A 20,880-nucleotide genomic window follows, 5' to 3' on the forward strand; every position below is an offset into this window, starting at 1 on the left:
TAGGAGGTTAGCATTCCTGAACGCTGCAGGGGTGGTGCTAGTGCAAGCTTGTTGCCCCCCCTGCCTGTGTATTGTCTTCACTACAGTACTGTACAGTATGTCCTGCAGATAGGGAATACTAATGATGATTTGTTCCATCTGGCTCAAGTAAAAAGCTCTCTCCACATCTCCTGGGCTCTATATCTCTATCTCTTGGACTCCAAGCGTACTATGATTTCCCCAGAGATAAGGTTATCAATAACATAGCAACAGTTTAGTTTTTTTGCAAAACAGTATTTTATTAGAAATATCTTGTATAAAAATTGACATGCTCTACACATTTTCATGTTTTCTATAGATAATTCATAAATATCCAGGCACTGTATTTTTTCTGTTTTGTTTTGTTTTTGTTCTTTTTTAATAGGTCAGTACATAAAGCAGACATGATCAATCCATTTTTAATAACGTACATTAACTTGCCATTCAGCACTTACACACTCTATTTTGCAACACGGACATAGTGTTGGAAAAAATTAGATGAATTGGAGGCTTAAAGCAGTAAATCATCATATTCACAAACACAAAACAATCAGACAACACTATCTTTAAACAATGAAAAATACAAACATTTTATTTTGCTGCAACATCTGGGATCTTTGTTGAAGCAGAGAGCTGAGAATCATAAATTAACAGACGGGGTTGTCCTCTCTCCAATCTTATTTATAAACTTTTTTTTCTTTTTTTTTTACAGTAGTTTTCGTTCTGGAGCTTATTGGATCATTTCTCCAATGGCTATTCACATCATGATATGAATGGCTGTGACACAGCATCTTGCCAATCTATTTCTTACTATATTAAGTCACTGGCTTTGATACTATAACATTAATTGCGAGTACATTTCCAGAAATGGAATGATGAAATTAGACTAAAAACGCAGTATGACTAACAACATTGGATCCAGGACACAATACAGAAGGAGATGAGAGCTGTGTTTGTTGTTATTTTTACACAGTGGTTTCCTCTGTTGACCTGGCAGGGATAGGCTTACTCTTAAAGCTAATTCACTTGTGGATTTGGAGCAACTTCCTCTCTCTGAGTAACATGAAAGCAACAAGCGCTTTTACTGAAATCACAGGTGCCTGGCAAAAGATTCAATAACATAACGAAGTATGGTGAACACTGCTGATGTTCCAAAGAGTGTGTTTTGTACCATTACCTAATATGCCAATAAATGCCTATATGTTATGTTAGACATTTCTGGTACAGATTCCAAATTCTTCACATGTTGAGATGGAACTTCAGAAATTCTAATGGAACAAGGCCATGAAAGGATCATCTTACATGTAAAGATGCCAGGTTGGATGCAGTGAAGCATTGCCCTTCAGCTGTCTATGGGCTGTAGTGTTGAGGCTGTATTTCACAGAAAAGGATGTGGAGTACATAAAATGCTTTTACTTGTTAGCTAATTCTTATGGCTGTTTCTCGTATTTTTTATCTTCCGTTCATCTGCAAAAAAGTACCACGTGTGTAATAGTCCACAATGATAACGCCACTGGGACTGTTGAACCGCAATCCTCTCACATGTTGCATTCCATAGATTTTGACAACACAGCACGGTACATATTATGCTCCCACAGGCATGCTCTAGGACTGTACACAAGGACCATAAAGATGGTGTCAGATATGGTATAGCCATCATCTGGGAAAACCCACTGATATATTTATGTACTGTCCACGATGGTAAGGAAACATTTACTGGACCCATGCTGTAACAATGAATATTCCGATGTTGGAAAGTTGCATATTTGTTTTCTCTGTTTCACAACTATGACCTTCATTAAAATGATGACAACATAATGTAATGCTACAGAGCCTGAGGGTTAATATTCTGTTTTTTGGGGGCTTGAACGAAGACAAACCCACAGCAATAACATGCTTTTTCATCTGCTTATACATACTTCTTTTGACAGATTGGTCTTATTGACAAATTAGATATTGTGTTCAGCCTTTCACCCTCATTGGAAAGGACAGAGAAGAAGGGGAAGCAAATAATTGCACATTACCACTGGTAGAGAGAGATACAACACCGCTGCACACAGAGAGAAAACTCAATTCACTACAGAACAGGGTGTTTGTCAGGGAGTTAGCCAGGGAGTTCATCAGACAAAACACCAGAAGAGAAAAGCTGTTCTATAAACTCCAGAAGGAAAACACTGACTTCATTTGGAAATGTGACTGTCTGATGTCTCTGTGACATGTCACAAAGGGGATGGGGAGACATCACTGTCATATCTGCCTGAAATCTGCACCTCCCCGCCCCACTAGGAGCCTCCCCACTGCTTTTGTTTGGCATTGAATATCCTTGCATTGACTGGTCCTCTTGAAAATAGTGACACCCGTTCAATAAGTTGAATGATTATTCTCCTTTCTCCCCATGTCCCACTGCTTTTGCATCTTGGTGCTTCAGTTCTGGTGTTCGTTCATTCCACACGCAGGTCGTAGCTTCTGAGCCGGGTCTCCACTGTCTGTTTCTTAGATGGCATGGTTACTGTAGCTGATGTATGTCTGCTTGGAGGCCAATGCTGTGAATAGGGTCATGAGAGAGGAAGAGAAAGAAAAGAGAGAAAGGAAAAGATGTGGATGAAGATGTTGGCAATTCATTAAAGGCTAATTTAACCATCTGTGAGGGGCTCATCTTCCAGTCCATTAAGGTGATTGCTTGCACAGGTTCTATTTATGCATGACTTTATCAGACCCAAGTGTCACCAGGGAGTACAGGTGGAACCAACAGTGAAAGAGGGTAATTGATATGAATAGCAAGCAGTGAGTAAAATGTTCATGTTTTGAGGTTAGTATTAAAATAATGATTTCACTTCCTGAGAAATGTGTTGCCAACTGTAAATTGCACATAAATGCAGATTTCCTTGATCTGATGCAAAGTCGGGCAGAGCAGGGTACAGATGTGGCTGCGGCTAGTAACACAACTAATATTGGATTCCTTATCAGGATGCTGTTGTAACATTTCTCCACATGGATATATATATAGTCCTGGAAGGGACTATAAAATACAAATTGTAACCAGTAATTGCAACTTCACCTATAAGTGAAGACTATTTCATGGTAAAGTACCCTTTGCAGCTGTTAGTTAGTTTAACAAACAGTATACAGTAGTATGTGATGTAATAGTAGTATACAGTAGTATGTGATGTAATAGTACTCATTCAAATGCAAGACTCCGTAATTACATGCAGATCTCTCTGCACCAATGAAAGCATGCGGCGGCACCATGTCGATAGACATAACACCATTGAAGAAAAGCATAGAGCTTTCGGATTGGCTTTGGTGTCACAGCCATGAACAGACAATCCAGGGGAGACGGCCTTAGGGCATAACAGCCATCAGTGGACTGAGAGACCAGTGCTGGCAGTGTCCTAACATGCTGTGACCCAACATTACCATATGTCTCTACCTGCCATACACACACACATTTATGTATGTGTGTACGTATGGTGTGTCCTCTCTAAATATCACCGTCATCAGCTTGCTCGTTCTGCAGTGTAATCGCCACACAAATCTGACAATCTTGTCCACAACAACATTCACTGATTGGGTGAGTCAGAGCGGATAAATCTGAGCGCCGACTGCTGACAGCTTGGGTGGTTGGAGGGCAACGGTACTGGAGGGAAGGGATGTATAGTGGGGGGGGGGGGCATACCCTCCATTCCACCCAGAACCTCTCCCAGAGCAGCACTGATAAATGAGCCTTATTTAAATATTTATGCGCTCCGAGGCCAAGATAAAAAATAGATGGTCCAGAAAGAATTGGAGCTGGCAGATCCATCTGTCTTTGCCCTCCTACCCCTCTTATTGTTGTTTTACAGCAATTACAGAACATTCCTCAGTTTGTCAACATGGGAAACAAATTACAGGGGACGCGCGGCTATCACTTGTCCCCCGCATTCAGCCCAGAGTGGTGTCATCTCCCCGCATCGGCTGCCATCAGGCTGTTACCACGCTCTCAGGCCATTTGCAGTACAACACGCCAACATTGTCTACCGACATCAACGTCTGTGTGTCAAGGGTGTGTATGTGAGCATGAAAACTGTCTGACACAATCTAAGGTGCTATAGCTGTGGGTGAGTTTTAGTGCAAACATAGCTTAGGCAGGCATAGGATCCAACTGAACATTGGCACAAAGTAAATGGGGTAAAACGTGGTCAGTGATAGAGGCAAGTTGATAGAGGCTCTCCATCCGTTACCTGTGTGTCTAAAGTCTCTCACAGGGATCCCCTCCCTCATCACAGTCTGACACACAAGCACAAAGAGCAGCTGTTATTGGGCCAGAGGGGTCATAGTATAGGTGTCAAACTGTGACGTTGGGGAAGCATCTCTCATGGGGGCTAAAATCCTTTTTTCCATTTCCATTGTCTCCTTGTAGCATTCTCTGTGACAATCCCCATATTGAAAGTTTACATAAACACAAAAATGACACATGGCCACATCTCCTGCTCCCTACACATTCAGAGAAAGTGCAACTGGATATTTCAAATAGCACTATAATCAAGAATTCCAAACATGTTCACAACATTGGCTTTGGTTCTCCAAAGGTGATTGGAATATTTACTGATGATGCATTAGACACAGGGAAACATCATTCTGCATGGATGAATGAGTGTGACTATCCATAAATCTAATTATTTCCCCATGATTTGCAATACATGTTTTTACAATTATGGCATTTGCTCATTCCGCCCACGGCAGCTGTGTTACTGTCGGATGGAGCTGAAGTGCTGGAGCAATAATCCTGACTGCTATTGCACCAATGAAATGGCTGGAGGCTGGAGAGCTAATACACCTGGCCAGCTCTACGGTATGATGCCTGAATATGAAGCCTTTCCTATCGATCCACATCACCCCGTTCTGCTCTTTATGTCCTGCTTGCAGACAGTACCACGTTTTAGAGCATCAGCCAATGCTTAATGCCACATGGGTTGGCAGGGGAAAAAATGCCTTTCCAATTCCCTGCATCCTGAAAATAACACCAGCTAATTTCCCAAAGCTGTTGAGGTGTAAAATAACAATGAAATCAATTAAGTTTACATAAAAGCGAGGATTGTTTTTCATTTTTATAGCCCAATAATTTCCCCTCGAAATTGCTCAATGACTTTAAGGCATAAACTCAAGGACAGAGTGCTGTAATAACTAAACATGTGTCCTTATTTTCTCTCTCCTCCCTGATCTCTATTCCCCTCTTGCTCCATCCCTAACCCAAGGCCCTTGGTGCTAACCTTGTGTCTCCAGGCTTTCACACAGCTCAGACTTGGCCTCTCCATTGGGCCGGAGGCCGCCCTTAGTGGGGAACTTGTTGGACATGGTGGCCGCGGTGACCACAGCCTTGAGGCTGCGCTTGCGCTTGGGCACGTTCTGCTCCGGGTGGAAGAGGACCACGTAGACCTTGGGCATGTAGAGCATCCCCAGAGACACAGAGGCACTCAGGCTCACGGAAATGGTCAGAGTCGTGGTCTGGATGTACATCTGTGGAGGAGAGGAGGGAGATGGAGAAGAAAAAGAGAAACATTGTTATAAGGTAAGACAGATGATCCAGTTTCAGAGAGTAAGACGAGGGTAGCCTACTCAAGATATAGTTCCCCACGACAGCATTGACCTGGCTTTGTGAGAGTACATTCTTGTACTAGTTATACATTGTTTATGCAAGACTACAACAAAAACAACTCTACTTAGACATGTACGAGTGCACTTAAGTATCCTAGTAGATATTCCAGTAATATCAAAGCCCCACCATCAGATGTGATAACACACATGGAGTGGACACATGCAAACTGTTCTGTTTTCAAGTGCTCTTTGCATGATTCATCAACTCCTGTTTGTGTTTTTATTGGTGTGTTTATTTGTTTGTTTATGATATGTGACTAATGGAGGAGGCCTCGCAATGAATGACTGTACTACAGATGTCTTGCCCTCGGTCCCGGGCTGCGGTAGAGGGGTTGGAATCGACTCAGTGTAAAGACAGCTGTGACTCACAGCTGTGCACAGAAAGCATGGCTACATGCAAGGATCAAGGAGAGACATCTTGAGACAATCAATACAATGCCTAAGAGTGTGCCTGAGAGTGATTTTTCCTTATAAATTATATAATATTCTCAATGGAATTAAATGATCATATAGGTCAGATTTATTTTTATTTTTTATTTATTTCGCCTTTATTTAACCAGGTAGGCAAGTTGAGAACAAGTTCTCATTTACAACTGCGACCTGACCAAGATAAAGCAAAGCAGTTCGACACATATAACAACACAGAGTTACACATGGAATAAAACAAACATACAGTCAATAATACAGTAGAAACAAGTACGATGTGAGCAAATGAGGTGAGATAAGGGAGGTAAAGGCAAAAAAAGGCCATGGTGGCAAAGTAAATACAATATAGCAAGTAAAACACTGGAATGGTAGATTTGCAGTGGAAGAATGTGCAAAGTAGAAATAAAAATAATGGGGTCCAAAGGAGCAAAATAAATAAATAAATAAAATAAAATAAATACAGTAGGGAAAGAGGTAGTTGTTTGGGCTAAATTATAGATGGGCTATGTACAGGTGCAGTAATCTGTGAGTTGCTCTGCCAGTTGGTGCTTAAAGCTAGTGAGGGAGATGTGTTTCCAGTTTCAGAGATTTGTGTAGTTCGTTCCCGTCATTGGCAGCAGATAACTGGAAGGAGAGGTGGCCAAAGAAAGAATTGGTTTTGGGGGTGACCAGAGAGATATACCTGCTGGAGCGCGTGCTACAGGTGGGTGATGCTATGGTGACCAGCGAGCTGAGATAAGGGGGGACTTTACCTAGCAGGGTCTTGTAGATGACCTGGAGCCAGTGGGTTTGGCGACAAGTATGAAGTGAGGGCCAGCCAACGAGAGCATACAGGTCGCAATGGTGGGTAGTATATGGGTCTTTGGTGACAAAACGGATGGCACTGTGATAGACTGCATCCAATTTGTTGAGTAGGGTATTGGAGGCTATTTTGTAAATGACATCGCCGAAGTCGAGGATTGGTAGGATGGCCAGTTTTACAAGGGTATGTTTGGCAGCATGAGTGAAGGATGCTTTGTTACAAAATAGGAAGCCAATTCTAGATTTAACTTTGGATTGGAGATGTTTGATGTGGGTCTGGAAGGAAAGTTTACAGTCTAACCAGACACCTAGGTATTTGTAGTTGTCCACGTATTCTAAGTCAGAGCCGTCCAGAGTAGTGATGTTGGACAGGCGGGCAGGTGCAGGCAGCGATCGGTTGAAGAGCATGCATTTAGTTTTACTTGTATTTAAGAGCAATTGGAGGCCACGGAAGGAGAGTTGTATGGCATTGAAGCTTGCCTGGAGGGTTCTTAACACAGTGTCCAAAGAAGGGCCAGAAGTATACAGAATGGTGTCGTCTGCGTAGAGGTGGATCAGAGACTCACCAGCAGCAAGAGCGACATCATTGATGTATAGAGAGAAGAGAGTCGGTCTAAGAATTGAACCCTGTGGCACCCCCATAGAGACTGCCAGAGGTCCGGACAACAGACCCTCCGATTTGACACACTGAACTCTATCAGAGAAGTAGTTGGTGAACCAGGCGAGGCAATCATTTGAGAAACTAAGGCTGTTGAGTCTGCTGATAAGGATGTGGTGATTGACAGAGTCGAAAGCCTTGGCCAGATCAATGAATACGGCTGCACAGTAATGTTTCTTATCGATGGTGGTTAAGATATCGTTTAGGACCTTGAGCATGGCTGAGATGCACCCATGACCAGCTCTGAAACCAGATTGCAGAGAGGGTATGTTGAGATTCGAAATGGTTGGTAATCTGTTTGTTGACTTGGCTTTTGAAGACCTTAGAAAGGCAGAGTAGGATAGATATAGGTCTGTAGCAGTTTGGGTCAAGAGTGTCTCCCGCTTTGAAGAGGGGGATGACTGCAGCTGCTTTCCAATCTTTGGGAATCTCAGATGACACGAAACAGGTAAAAGAGGTTGAATAGGCTAGTAATAGGGGTGGCAACAATTTCGGCAGATCATTTTAGAAAGAAAGGGTCCAGATTGTCTAGCCCGGCTGATTTGTAGGGGTCCAGCTTTTGCAGCTCTTTCAGAACATCAGCTGACTGGATTTGGGAGAAGGAGAAATGGGGAAGGCTTGGGCGAGTTGCTGTAGGGGGTGCAGTGCTGTTGACCGGGGTAGGGGTAGCCAGGTGGAAAGCATGGCCAGCCGTAGAAAAATGCTTATTGAAATTCTCAATTATAGTGGATTTATCAGTGGTGACAGTGTTACCTATCTTCAGTGCAGTGGGCAGCTGGGAGGAGGTGTTCTTATTCTCCATGGACTTTACAGTGTCCCAGAACTTTTTTGAGTTAGTGTTGCAGGAAGCAAATTTCTGCTTGAAAAAGCTAACCTTGGCTTTTCTAACTGCCTGTGTATATTGGTTTCTAGCTTCCCTGAAAAGCTGCATATCACGGGGGATGTTCAATGCTAATGCAGAACGCCATAGGACGTTTTTGTGTTGGTTAAGGGCAGTCAGGTCTGGGGAGAACCAAGGGCTATATCTGTTCCTGGTTCTACATTTCTTGAATGGGGCATGCTTATTTAAGATGGTTAGGAAGGCATTTAAAAAAAACAGGCATCCTCTACTGACGGGATGAGATCAATATCCTTCCAGGATACCCCGGCCAGGTCGATTAGAAAGGCCTGTTTGCTGAAGTGTTTCAGGGAGCGTTTGACAGTGATGAGTGGAGGTCATTTGACCGCTGACCCATTACGGATGCAGTCAATGAGGCAGTGATCGCTGAGATCTTGGTTGAAGACCACAGAGGTGTATTTAGAGGGCACGTTGGTTAGATAGTAAGCCTGCAGAGTTCTGTCCATCTCTGCAGTAGATTGCAACACCGCCCACTTTGGCAGTTCTATCTTGTCTGAAAATGTTGTAGTTAGGGATGAAAATGTCCGAATTTTTGGTGGTCTTCCTAGACCAGCATTCAGACATAGCTAGAACATCCGGGTTGGCAGAGTGTGCTAAAGCAGTGAATAAAACAAATTTAGGGAGTAGGCTTCTAATGTTAACATGCATGAAACCAAGGCTATTACGGTTACAGAAGTCATCAAAAGAGAGCGCCTGGGGAATAGGAGTCGAGCTAGGCACTGCAGGGCCTGGATTCACATCTACATCACCAGAAGAAAAGAGGAGGAGGGTACGGCTAAAAGCAATGAGAATTGGTCATCTAGAACGCCTGGAACAGAGAGTAAAAGGAGGTTTCGGGGGGCGATGAAATAGCTTCAAGGTATAATGTACAGACAAAGGTATGGTAGGATGTGAATACAGTGGAGGTAAACCTAGGTATTGAGTGATGATGAGAGAGATATTGTCTCTAGAAACATCATTGAAACCAGGAGATGTCATCGCATGTGTGGGTGGTGGAACTAATAGGTTGGATAAGGTATAGTGAGCAGGACTATAGGCTCTACAGTGAAATAAGCCAATAAAACCTAACCAGAACAGCAATGGACAAGGCATATTGACATTAAGGAGAGGCATGCTTAGTCAAGTAATCAAAAGGGTCCAGTGAGTAATGAGGTTGGTTGGGGTCACGGCGATTCAGACAACTAGCCGGGCCATCGGTAGCAAGCTAGCATAGGATGGAGGTCTGTTTTTAGCCACCTCATGCGCTTCCGTCGGTAGGATTAGTGGGGTTCCGTGTGGTAGAGGGGATGAATCCAATTCGCAAAAAAATAGATATAGTTATAGAGGCCCAAGAAAAAAAAAGAAAGAAATTGCCCGATAGATCTATTAAGATGACAGCTAACGATAAACGGACCGCAGATGGGCGTTCAGGTAACGTCGCGACGGAGGAGCCAGCTGGATAACTCCCTCGGGCAGATAACGTCGGTAGTCCAGTTGTCAAGGCCTGGTGGGGCTCCGCGTTGGCAGTAAAACGGGTCTGGATAGGTGATTGTAGCCCAGGAGTGGCTGATGGAACTCTTCAGCTGGTTAGCTCCGGAATAATTGATGTTTGCTCTGGGATCAGCATAAGCCAATAGTCACATGGATAGCAACTAGCTAGCTGCGAGATCCAGGTGTAAATGTCCAGAGCTTGCGGTTGAAATCCTGGGACATGAAGAGAAAATAGGTCCGGTATGTTCCGGTCCGAGCCGCGCCGTAGAAAACTGGCAAAATATTTTCGAGCTAAAGGATAGCTGATGACCACAAACCGTGGTTAGCTGAATACTAACGAATTAGCCAGTAAAGAAGCTAACTAGCTTCTGGATAGCTTCGGACTAGCTTCTGGTTAGCTTCTGGTTAGCTTCAGGCTAGCTTCTGGTTAGCTTCTGGCTAGCTTCTGGCTAGCTTCTGGTTAGCTTCTATGGAGGATTTCAGATTTTAGGTAAATAATACTTTCTTTTTTTAATATAAATTGGTGAGGCGGGTTGCAGGAGAGTGTTTTGAAGTTGAGTTTATGGAAAAGAAAAATTAAATAAATAAATATATATATATATAAAAAGGTATGCGAAGAAAGTTAGATCATATAGGTAATCTGGTTGCATTGTTAGACTGTACGGCTGATTCAGTATGGTAGTAGAAAACAACATCATCAATAAAAAAGCACTGTGTCTGTAAAAAATAAAGAAGATAATATGTTGAAGATTGGAAGATTGTGATCAGATAAATGTACTCTCTGTGGTGAACATATATCACGGCTATCCTCTTACAAAACTGAAAAATACTTTTTGTTAACAACTTTTTATTTGGAACATAATTCCATCTCCCTTTGGGATAGGGTTGCTGAGCTATTCCGAGACTGATGAAAGAAGTGAGAAGGGTGTAAATTGGAAACACAGCTCCCAGCCACCTCCCTAACAGATTTGCCTGAGGTGGAGACTGACATTACATTTGCAGACATCATGAGTGACTGAGCAGTATGGCAACAGGGAATAACCCGACAGGTCCTCTGTCATGAGAATGTCAACAGCTATAACTAATCTAACAATAGTTATAGTGGTGCTTTGGCACCTCTAACTTCAGTCAGCCAATAATATAAATTTAAAGAGGTTGTGCTGCCTGCCATATGTCCCAAAGACTCAACAAAATAAAATAATGTATTACTGAATCATAACATGTTCTGTATGCAGTATATGAAGCCCCTAAAGAAACGTTGGTTGAGAAGAAAGGATGCCTGAGCAAAGTAAGAGCGATAGGGGGACTGAGGGGGAGTATGTAATCTCCTGAGAAGATTACACACGTCCCTGAGTGAGCCCGGCACAATATTGCTGCCTCTCCGGAGTACAGGGTGGAGTACTTCTGTGAGGGGGGCCAGGACCCCTGTCCCCGTCCATCGGCCTCATCCAGATAGATTCGCCTTGACAAACTGATACGATCGCCAATGTGCCTCATGCCACAGCAGGGAAACGGTGCTCGATAGACAGACTCCAGCATGCAAAGCCATTATTTCTGTTCTAGGAGCAGAAAAACCTTTCTCTCCGAAGTGATTAGGCATCAAATCTGTGCTCCCTCCAGCCAGCTGCTATTTCAGCCCCTGCCTTTCATTCCAGAGTTTGAGGTGCTAAAGGTACATTCACATCGTAGTATAGGTTTAAATTACCAAAATATGAGCACCCTATTATCCTTAAGAAATACCTTAGAAACAAAAGCCTTATCGTTTAAGATGATCAAATGATGCATATTTGTATGGAATTGCCAGACCTGGTTGGAGTTGGGGCTGCAGCACTTGGATTGCAGGGTTGGATCAATCAAACATAATGGACTGTCTCCAGCCGTGCCTCGTGTTGACTGCAGCTACAGTACCATCCAAATGGTCCTATCCCTGGCCCAGTGCATGCTGGCGCCTTTGTCAGTGGAAGGCAGACATTGCCAGGGACCGTTAAGTGAGATGGGGGCAGCCTCATGAAACAGGTCCTCGGTTTGAGCAGCCACGATTACACTCCCGCCCATCCACAGTCCTACCTCTAACTTCTCTGCATTATCCCACGTGCCAGAAATGTATCTGCGTTCCTAATATCACGCAGCGTCTCCAAACAGATGAAAACATCAGAACATTAATGTATTAATAAGATTAGCTGCATCCAGGAATGGTTATTTCTGCATTTTTTTATTTCTGTATTCCCATTGGCTGAGGTTTGTTAATTGCAGCGTTATTGTCGTTTGCAATGGTTGGAAGCCAGCATAAGCTTCCTTTGAAGTAAGACCAGATAAGGGATATATTTAAGGCTGTTTTGTGCTTTAAATGAGCATGTGTCATCTGCTTCCACAGTACAGTACAGAACATACTGTATTACACCTCTTTCCATTTTTGCTGCAGTGCTTCCCTATTTATAAAACTTTGAAGAAACCATTGGGTAGACCTTAAAGATGTTTTTTTTTATTTAAAGAATACATTATATTATTTGCTCTTTAAGCTTTATGTCATGTGTATGGCCATTGCAATGTAAACCCATGCTCTCCATTGTCTCTACATAGAAGTTAAACATCCCAGATTGGCAGAGCATGGCATATCGTCATGCATGATTAGCACTGTCCTGACAACCCTGCCAATCAGCTGCATTGTCCTCCTTATCAAACACAGAGGAGAGATTGGTGCTGTGCCACCCTCCTTTCAACCAGGAGACAATGACACAATTAACAGAGCCCTATCGCTACCTGCCAGTCTACTGCTGCCACCCACAATCTCCTAGGCTGACTCTACTCCTGCTGCCAGTCAAGCAGGAGCAGGGGCGAACTGGTCATCTAGCATTTTGTGCAAATGCCAGATGGGCTGGTCCATTTTTAGCCCAGTGGGCCTGTCTAATCTTTTTTTTTGCGCAAAATGTTAATGGGTTGGTGTGGGAGCCTCAAGCGGAAAACAAAGGGCTGGTATGGGGGCCTCAAGGGGAAAAAAGGACCGGTGTGGGGGCCTATGGTGTGGGGGCCTCAAGGGGGAAAAAAATGAACAAGAGCCTTCTTATGTAACAAGACTCCTTCCATTTGATTGCAAGGTGATTCAATTAGAGCTAATTGTTCACACGATTCAGAACTTATCTTTATAACAAAAACATCCACAGCAGGGGATCCAAAAGATATTTGCTATTTTTTTCTGTAGTTTTTACTCTGAGTTCCCGGAGAGTTTGGCACTTCATATCCTCAAAAGATTGCCTTAAAATGTTAAAGTGAAGCAATGTATCCCTAATGTACATTGTACACACTAACCACAACTAATAAAAGGCAGGCTAGCATTTTTCCTAGTTAAATAACAAATAAAAATAAATAAAAATGTGCATCTCGTTCTGGAGGAGTGGTCACTAGCTGGCACAGCCACAAAATCATAAAATCAGATTTTAAACCTAACTCTAACCACACTGCTTAACCTAATGCCTAACCCAAACTTTAAATTAAGACCAAAAAGAAAAAAAATACAGCAAATTCTGACTTTGCGGATGGCCTATCTAGCGGATATCCCTCAGTTCTGCCTCCAGGGCAATATTCATGACAATAAATGTCAACCTGCCAATATAATACAAACATGCTGCCAGTGCTAACTTCTGTGGGTGTACAAGATTGCAGGTCTCACTCTGATGAATCACATGTCTTATGCTCAGCCAAACTGTCCCCCCGGGGTGTATATGTTAACATGATTGTATGCTTTTCTTTGAAAATAACAGCAATTACCATGCAGCTCTCACCATAGTAAAGATGGCCACGGTTTGCTTTGTATTGCCAAATGACCTTCCTAAACAGCTTACCTCAGTAATTGGACTATTACTGTAGGGACATTCAATGGCTGCTTTGTTTCCTACAGCGATAGTCCTCAATACAGACAGTACATTTATGATACCCAACAGAGACCGAATAAAAAATATGAGCTAGTGCACACCGAGAAAATGATTGTATGTACAGTCGTGGACAAAAGTTTTGAGAATGACAAATATTAATTTTCACAAAGTCTGCCGCCTCAGTTTGTAAGATCACAATTTGCATATACTCCAGAATGTTATAAAGAGTGATCAGATGAATTGCAATTAACTCCAAAGTCCCTCTTTGCCATGCAAATGAACTGAATCCCCAAAAAACATTTCCACTGCATTTCAGCCCTGCCACAAAAAGAGTGATTCTCTCATTAACACAGGTGTGAGTGTTGACGAGGACAAGGCTGGAGATCACTCTGTCATGCTGATTGAGTTCAAATAACAGACTGGAAGCTTCAAAATGAGGGTGGTGCTTAGAATCATTGTTCTTCCTCTATCAACCATGATCACCTGCAAGGAAACATCATTGTTTTGCACAAAAAGGGCTTCACAGGCATGGATATTGCTGCCAGTAAGATTGCACCTAAATCAACCATTTATTGGATCATCAAGAACTTCAAGGAGAGCGGTTCAATTGTTGTGAAGAAGGCTTCAGGGCGCCCAGGAAAGTCCAGAAAGCGCCAGGACCATCTCCTAAAGTTGATTCAGCTGTGGGATAGGGGCACCACCAGTGCAGAGCATGCTCAGGAATGGCAGCAGGCAGGTGTGAGTGCATCTGCACGCACAGTGAGGCAAAGACTTTTGGAGGATGGCCTGGTGTCAAGAAGGGCAGCAAAGAAGCCACTTCTCTCCAGGAAAAACATCAGGGACAGACTGATATTCTGCAAAAGGTACAGGGATTGGACTGCTGAGGACTGGGGTAAAGTCATTTTCTCTGATGAATCCCCTTTCCGATTGTTTGGGGCATCCGGAAAAAAGCTTGTCCGGAGAAGACAAGGTGAACGCTGCCATGAGTCCTGTGTCATGCCAACAGTAAAGCATCCTGAGACCATTCATGTGTGGGGTTGCTTCTCAGCCAAGGGAGTGGGCTCACTCACAATTCTGCCTAAGAACACAGGCATGAATAAAGAATGGTACTAACACATCCTCCGAGAGCAACTTCTCCCAACCATCCAGGAACAGTTTGGTGACGAACAATGCCTTTTCCAGCATGATGGAGCACCTTACCATAAGGCAAAAGTGATAACTAAGTGGCTCAGGGAACAAAACATCAACATTTTGAGTCCATGGCCAGGAAACTCCCCCAGACCTTAATCCAATTGAGAACTTGTGGTCAATCCTCAAGACACTGAAGCAGCAAACTTTGTAAAAATTAATATTTGTGTAATTCTCAAAACTTTTGGCCACGACTGTAGAGGTGCTGACTAACGGCGAATAAACTATAAGCTATAAAAAAAAATACATTCAGGGTCAGACCCTGAAGAAGGCACAGGGATCCCGAAACGTTGGTGATTTACCCCAAAAAAGACTGGGAGTTTATATATAGAGTGAGCGACTCTATTTTTAGAACCCAATGGAGAGCGAAATTAAATTGTACACATTATGCATAATATCAAAACCTATGAATGTGTATTATTTTTCGAGACACGGGGGTTGTAGACCAGTTTTGCTCTGTTCTAGGAGGATCACATGCTTTTTCGCCCTTTCTGTGATTAGCTTCAATGGCATTTGCTCTTGGACAGATTTCACAAATCCTCGGCATACACGAGTGAATTTAATTTGCTTGTCATCGTGGTGCTCGCTACTTACAAACTAGTTTTACAAGCTAGTTCAATCGGCCAACATTGGAAAATTCCTCAAAACAGGATAAGTAATGGCTGTCAAGGATAACTAAATAATTTCATAAATTATTGTTTTAAACAATTTTGAAGATACATAATGAAACAAAAATGTTGCTATCATAATATAAGTCAAGTTCATTAACAAAACATTTAAAATTGGATGATTATGAATTAATAGGTAATGCATTTAAAAGCATCATTACCAAGAGTAAAATTGTTAAAGTAAACATTCACCTTTTCTGTTGAGTGTGAAGTCCCAAAGAAGATGGGTATGAAAGCTAGCCAGACGATACAGGTGGTGTACATGGTGAAGCCGATGGGCTTGGCCTCATTGAAGGTCACTGGCACCCCCCGGGTCTTGATGGCATACACTGTACAGGTGACCATGAGCAGCATGCTGAAGCCAAGCAGGCAGATCAGTGAAAGGTCTGAGATGTCACATTTGAGCACGCCACGGGACATGTCCGGGTTGGACGTGCGCTGGTCCTCATAGTCGATGATAGCCTGAGATGGGTCCACACCGAACCAGATGCACACCCCCAGGAGCTGCACTGAGATCAGGCTGAAGGTGATAACCAGTTGGGAGGCTGGGGAGATGAACCTGGGGGCGCTCACTGACATCTTGCCCTGCTCAAAGATGCGATAGATACGGTTGGTCTTGGTGAGCAGCGCTGCATAGCTAATACTCATTCCCAGACCTAGGAAGATCCGTCGGAGGGAACAGATTCCAACGTCAGGCGCTGAGATCATGAGGAAAGTGGTGGCGTAGCACAGGAAGATGCCCGTCAACAGCACATAGCTGAGTTCGCGCCCTGACGCCTTCACAATGGGGGTGTCATTGTAGCGGATGAAGGTGGCCACCACAAACATGGTGGCCATGATGCCCAGCACAGCGATGAGGACGGGGATGACGGCCCAGGGGGAGCTCCACTCCAGCTTGATGATCGGGATGGCCTCACAGGCGGTGTGGTTCTCGTTGGGCCGCAGGTCAAAGCGGCACATCTTACAGCTGTAGGTGTCGGCCTGGTACTGGTAGCCATCACAGCGCTCACAGTGCCAACAGCAGGGGACACCCTTCACTGTTTTCTTCCTCTCCCCAGGATGACAGGGCTGACTGCAGATAGACTGGGGTACCTGCCATGTCCCACCAGGCCACCGCATCTCCTTAGTCTGGTGGAGAGAAGGGGAAGGAGTGGAGGAGTTATCTCTCTGTCTGTGACTGTTATAGTGTAATTTATGAAAGCATATTTTCCTTGAATATGCCTAATGAAATTTGATTAAACTTAGATTAACATTTGCACTTATCGAAAAATTATATTACGCAAATAAAACAGTCATTAACCCTTTAACTGGTACCCCAAAAATATTTATAAAAAAATAAAAGAATTGTTTGCATGACTTAAACCAGCCGGTTGAGCTGCCCCATTAGAGTGAACACATTTTGCATTGGAATTTGCATCGACTTTTTAAATCATCTAAAAAATTATACATGAATTTACATTGCTTAATTTACTTAAAATGGAAGATAGGCCTAGTTAAATGAGAACTGATATAAAATATTAATAAAATATGATACATTTGTTTGTCAAATGCATGTAAATGAATGCATTTACAGTTTATATGCTTAGATTACCAGTAGATTTACATGTCCTGAATAATATTGTGAAACATATTGAAGATAAGAGCCAGAGAGGGAATACTGATATGGATTTGAAAGGATTTTTGTATTTGCACAGATAAAAAATTCCCATAACAATATTTCTCCATTGTCCATTATCACTAGCTTTGACTTAATAGCATTCCTTTAATGGGTAACTCAACCGCCTGGTTGAGCATATTTTTCAAGATTTACTAAAATTGTAAAACAACAACATATTAGTAATTATATCATTCTGAAATGATGAAGTTTTAGAGGTCAACAACATTTTAAAACGTTGTCATTTCCCATTTGATGCACAATTGGTAAAACATTTTGGGGGGTAATGAGGTTTGGTTTTGCTCACGTTCACTTCCTGGTTTTCAACGGTCTTTGAATACGTGTTTAAAAATATATGGGAATCCGATAATGGCATACTAAATGACAGTGGTTGAGATGATAAAATATGCCAAACAAAAATCATATGTTTATTTTCATTTAAAATTGATTTGCCAAAATGATCTCATACAAAAACGGAAAAATGGCTTGTTTTTTATTGCTCTCGTTTTCCCATATAAACAAAAAAAATACTTATTTTCACAATTGGGTGTGAAATGTCTGTCCTTTGCCAAGTGCCCAGCCAACACTTCCTGTCCCTTCAAAATAAGGGAAAGGGAAAAGGGGATACTTAGTCAGTTGTACAACTGAATGCATTCAACTGAAATGTGTTTTCCGCATTTAACCCAACCCCTCTGAATCAGAGAGGTGGGGCTGCCTTAATTGACATATACATCATCGGCGCCCAGGGAACAGTGGGTTAACTGCCTTGCACAGGGGCAGAACGACAGAATAGTTCACCCTTCTAACTTAATTCTATTCATCTGCTATCTATAATGGAACAAAAATTTTAACACAACATGTATGTAAAGTGTTGGTCCCATGTTTCATGAGCTGAAATAAAAGATGTCAGAAATTTTCCATGCGCACAAAAAGCTTAGATTTGTTTACATCCCTGTTGGTGAGCATTTCTCCTTTGCCAACATAATACATCCACATGGCAGGGGTGGAATATCGATAAGCTGATTAAACTGTATGACCATTACACAGGTGCACATTGTGCTGGGGACAATAAAAGGCCACTCTAAAGTGTGCAGTTTTGTCACACAGCACAATGCCACAGATGTCTCAAGTTTTGAGGGAGCATGCAATTGGCATGCTGATTGCAGGAATGTCGACCAGAGCTGCTGCCAGAGAATTTAATGTTAATTTCTCTACCATAAGCCGCGCCAACGTTGATTTATAGAATTTGGCAGTATGTCCAACTAGACTAAAAACCACATGTAACCACACCAGCCCAGGACCTCCACATCCGGCTTCTTCACCTGCGGAATCGTCCGAGACCAGCCATCCAGACAGCTAATGAAACTGAGGAGTATTTTTGTCTCTAATAAATCCCTTTTGTGGGAAAAAAACTCCTCCTGATTGGCTGGGCCTGGCTCCCCAGTGGGTGGGCCTGGCTCCCAAGTGCGTGGGCCTATGCCCTCCTAGGCCCACCCATGGCTGCGTCCCTGCCCAGTCATAGAAATCCATAGATCAGGGCCGAATGAATTTATTTCAATTGACTGATTTTCTTATATGAACTGTAACTCAGTAAAATCTTGAAATTGTTGCAAGATGTGTTTATATTTTTGTTCAGTATATTAAGAAATATATTACTTCATCCATTAATTGCAAGATAGAAATGGAGAAATATCCATTTATTTTAGATTTAAGATAAGATAGTCACAAAAATGATAGTGTTTATTGACCCATTAATGACTAGCTGAAGAGCTGTCACTTCAGAATGAGGGGTGCTGTAGCTCTGCTGGTGTTGCTGTTCTGTCTGTCGAGGGCATGAGCTCAGGAAAGGAGGAGAGTAGAGGGGTCAGAGAATGACATCATTCAACAGAGTGACAATGACGAGGTAGAGAACGGGGTGAGCAATTCAGATTAAGAGCCAAAGGCTGGTCAGGCCACCACACACACACACTTGCAGTACAGATGTAGGATCTTAATTTAAATATCCTGTTGCAGGATAACTGTCCTGAATTAACAACTTGAGGTTTAAAAAGGCTTCTGAAGTTTGTAATTTCCCCTTTGAAATTTCTGACTTGATTTTCCCTTACGAAAAATGTATCACACCCTACAAACATGTCCATTAATTATAATACACATAATAATTCACATTTCCTGTTGGATTTCTTGTTGGTTTCCTGCTGTAGCAAACAGTATCAAATTAAGATCTGTAGCTAACTTGATTATTTTTTGTAAAAAGCTGAGGTATGGGCCTGTAGAAATGTTATCACTCTCAAATTCATAGACAGAGAGAGGTATGGATGCAAGGACTGACCCTTCATGATATCAAAATTATAGTTTTAACCATGTTGAGTGTTTGTTTACATTTACATTCTTTACAAACATTGGTGTAAAACAGGCTTTTATTTGGGGTTCTGATGGGGTATGACAGTTGAACTAAGCTCATAAGGCATTTATAAGTTATATTCTTTAAGAATCAATGGGTATATATAATTCATGTCTAAGTATGATTGAGTACATGGCAGGCAGGCAGGGAGGGGAAGGGAGCGGGGGAGAGGAGTCTACTGCAGGTGTGTGTGTGGTGGTCTTGCCAGTCAGTTGTGGGCCGTCTCTGTTTCCTCAGGCCTTTGTCTCTTAATCTGAATCGCTCACCCTGCTCTCTACCTCTTCATTGTCACTCTGTTGAATTATGTAATTCTCTGACCCCTCCACTCTCCTCCTTTCCTGAGCTCATGCCCTCGACAGACAGAACAGCAACACCAGCAGAGCTACAGCACCCCCCATTCTGAAGTGACAGCTCTTCAGAAATGATGTAGTCTACTATGTTCAGATTACCAATGGTTAACTAGGGATCTAGGATATATCAGTAAGCTAACCATTTACATTAACAGCAGTTCATTAATAGGTCAATACAACAATAATTTTTGTTACTATTTTATAATCTTAAATCTAAAATAGAAATGGAGAAATATCACTATATTGGTATTAATATATGAATTAATAGCTATTAATATATAACTTAATAGATAGTAAATTTAATATAATTAATTTAGGGTAAACTCCTATTTTGAAAGGACAGGAAGTGTTGGCTGTGCATTAGGTCAATGACTGGCATTCAGGAATACAATTGGCCAAAATGTAGATGACCCACTCGGTTGAGCTGCCTGTTAAAGTTAACACAAATCACATAGCGTGGCCGCAACTATCTTGTTTATGTTGTTGCATATTAAAAAGGAATATTACATATGCATGAGGGCACAATTCAATTAACTTTTAGTGGATTAGAATAAATCCTAACACAAGGGGGTGGGATGAAAGACATCTGTTTTTAAGGACCATTTAAAAAAACACCATCTAACAAGACGACTACACCAATATGGAGTTGGTCCCCCCTTTGCTGCTATAACAGCCTCCACTTTTCTGGGAAGGCTTTCCACTAGATGTTGGAACATTGCTGCCGGGGATTTGCTTCCATTCAGCCACAAGTGCATTAGTGAGGTTGTGCATTGATGTTGGGTGATTAGGCCTGGCTCACAGTCAGTGTTCCAATTCATCCCAAAGGTAATTGATGGGGTTGAGGT

General features: G+C 42.4%; 1 protein-coding gene across 1 annotated transcript in view; it reads right to left on the bottom strand.

Moving 5' to 3' along the window:
• Positions 1 to 2,023: 2,023 nt before the first annotated feature.
• The window catches only part of LOC139367667 (metabotropic glutamate receptor 4-like), a 229,872-nt gene continuing 211,015 nt past the window's right edge, over positions 2,024 to 20,880 (bottom strand). Inside the window, exons 8-10 of the mRNA XM_071105944.1 lie at positions 15,823 to 16,758; positions 5,268 to 5,514; positions 2,024 to 2,561 (exon numbers count right to left, since the gene is read on the bottom strand). Of these exons, the coding sequence (XP_070962045.1) occupies positions 2,512 to 2,561; positions 5,268 to 5,514; positions 15,823 to 16,758 (1,233 nt within the window). The 3' untranslated portion in view covers positions 2,024 to 2,511. The remainder of the gene's footprint in view (positions 2,562 to 5,267; positions 5,515 to 15,822; positions 16,759 to 20,880) is intronic.

The sequence above is a fragment of the Oncorhynchus clarkii genome, chromosome 16 (assembly GCF_045791955.1).
Source record: "Oncorhynchus clarkii lewisi isolate Uvic-CL-2024 chromosome 16, UVic_Ocla_1.0, whole genome shotgun sequence".
Lineage (NCBI taxonomy): Eukaryota > Metazoa > Chordata > Actinopteri > Salmoniformes > Salmonidae > Oncorhynchus > Oncorhynchus clarkii.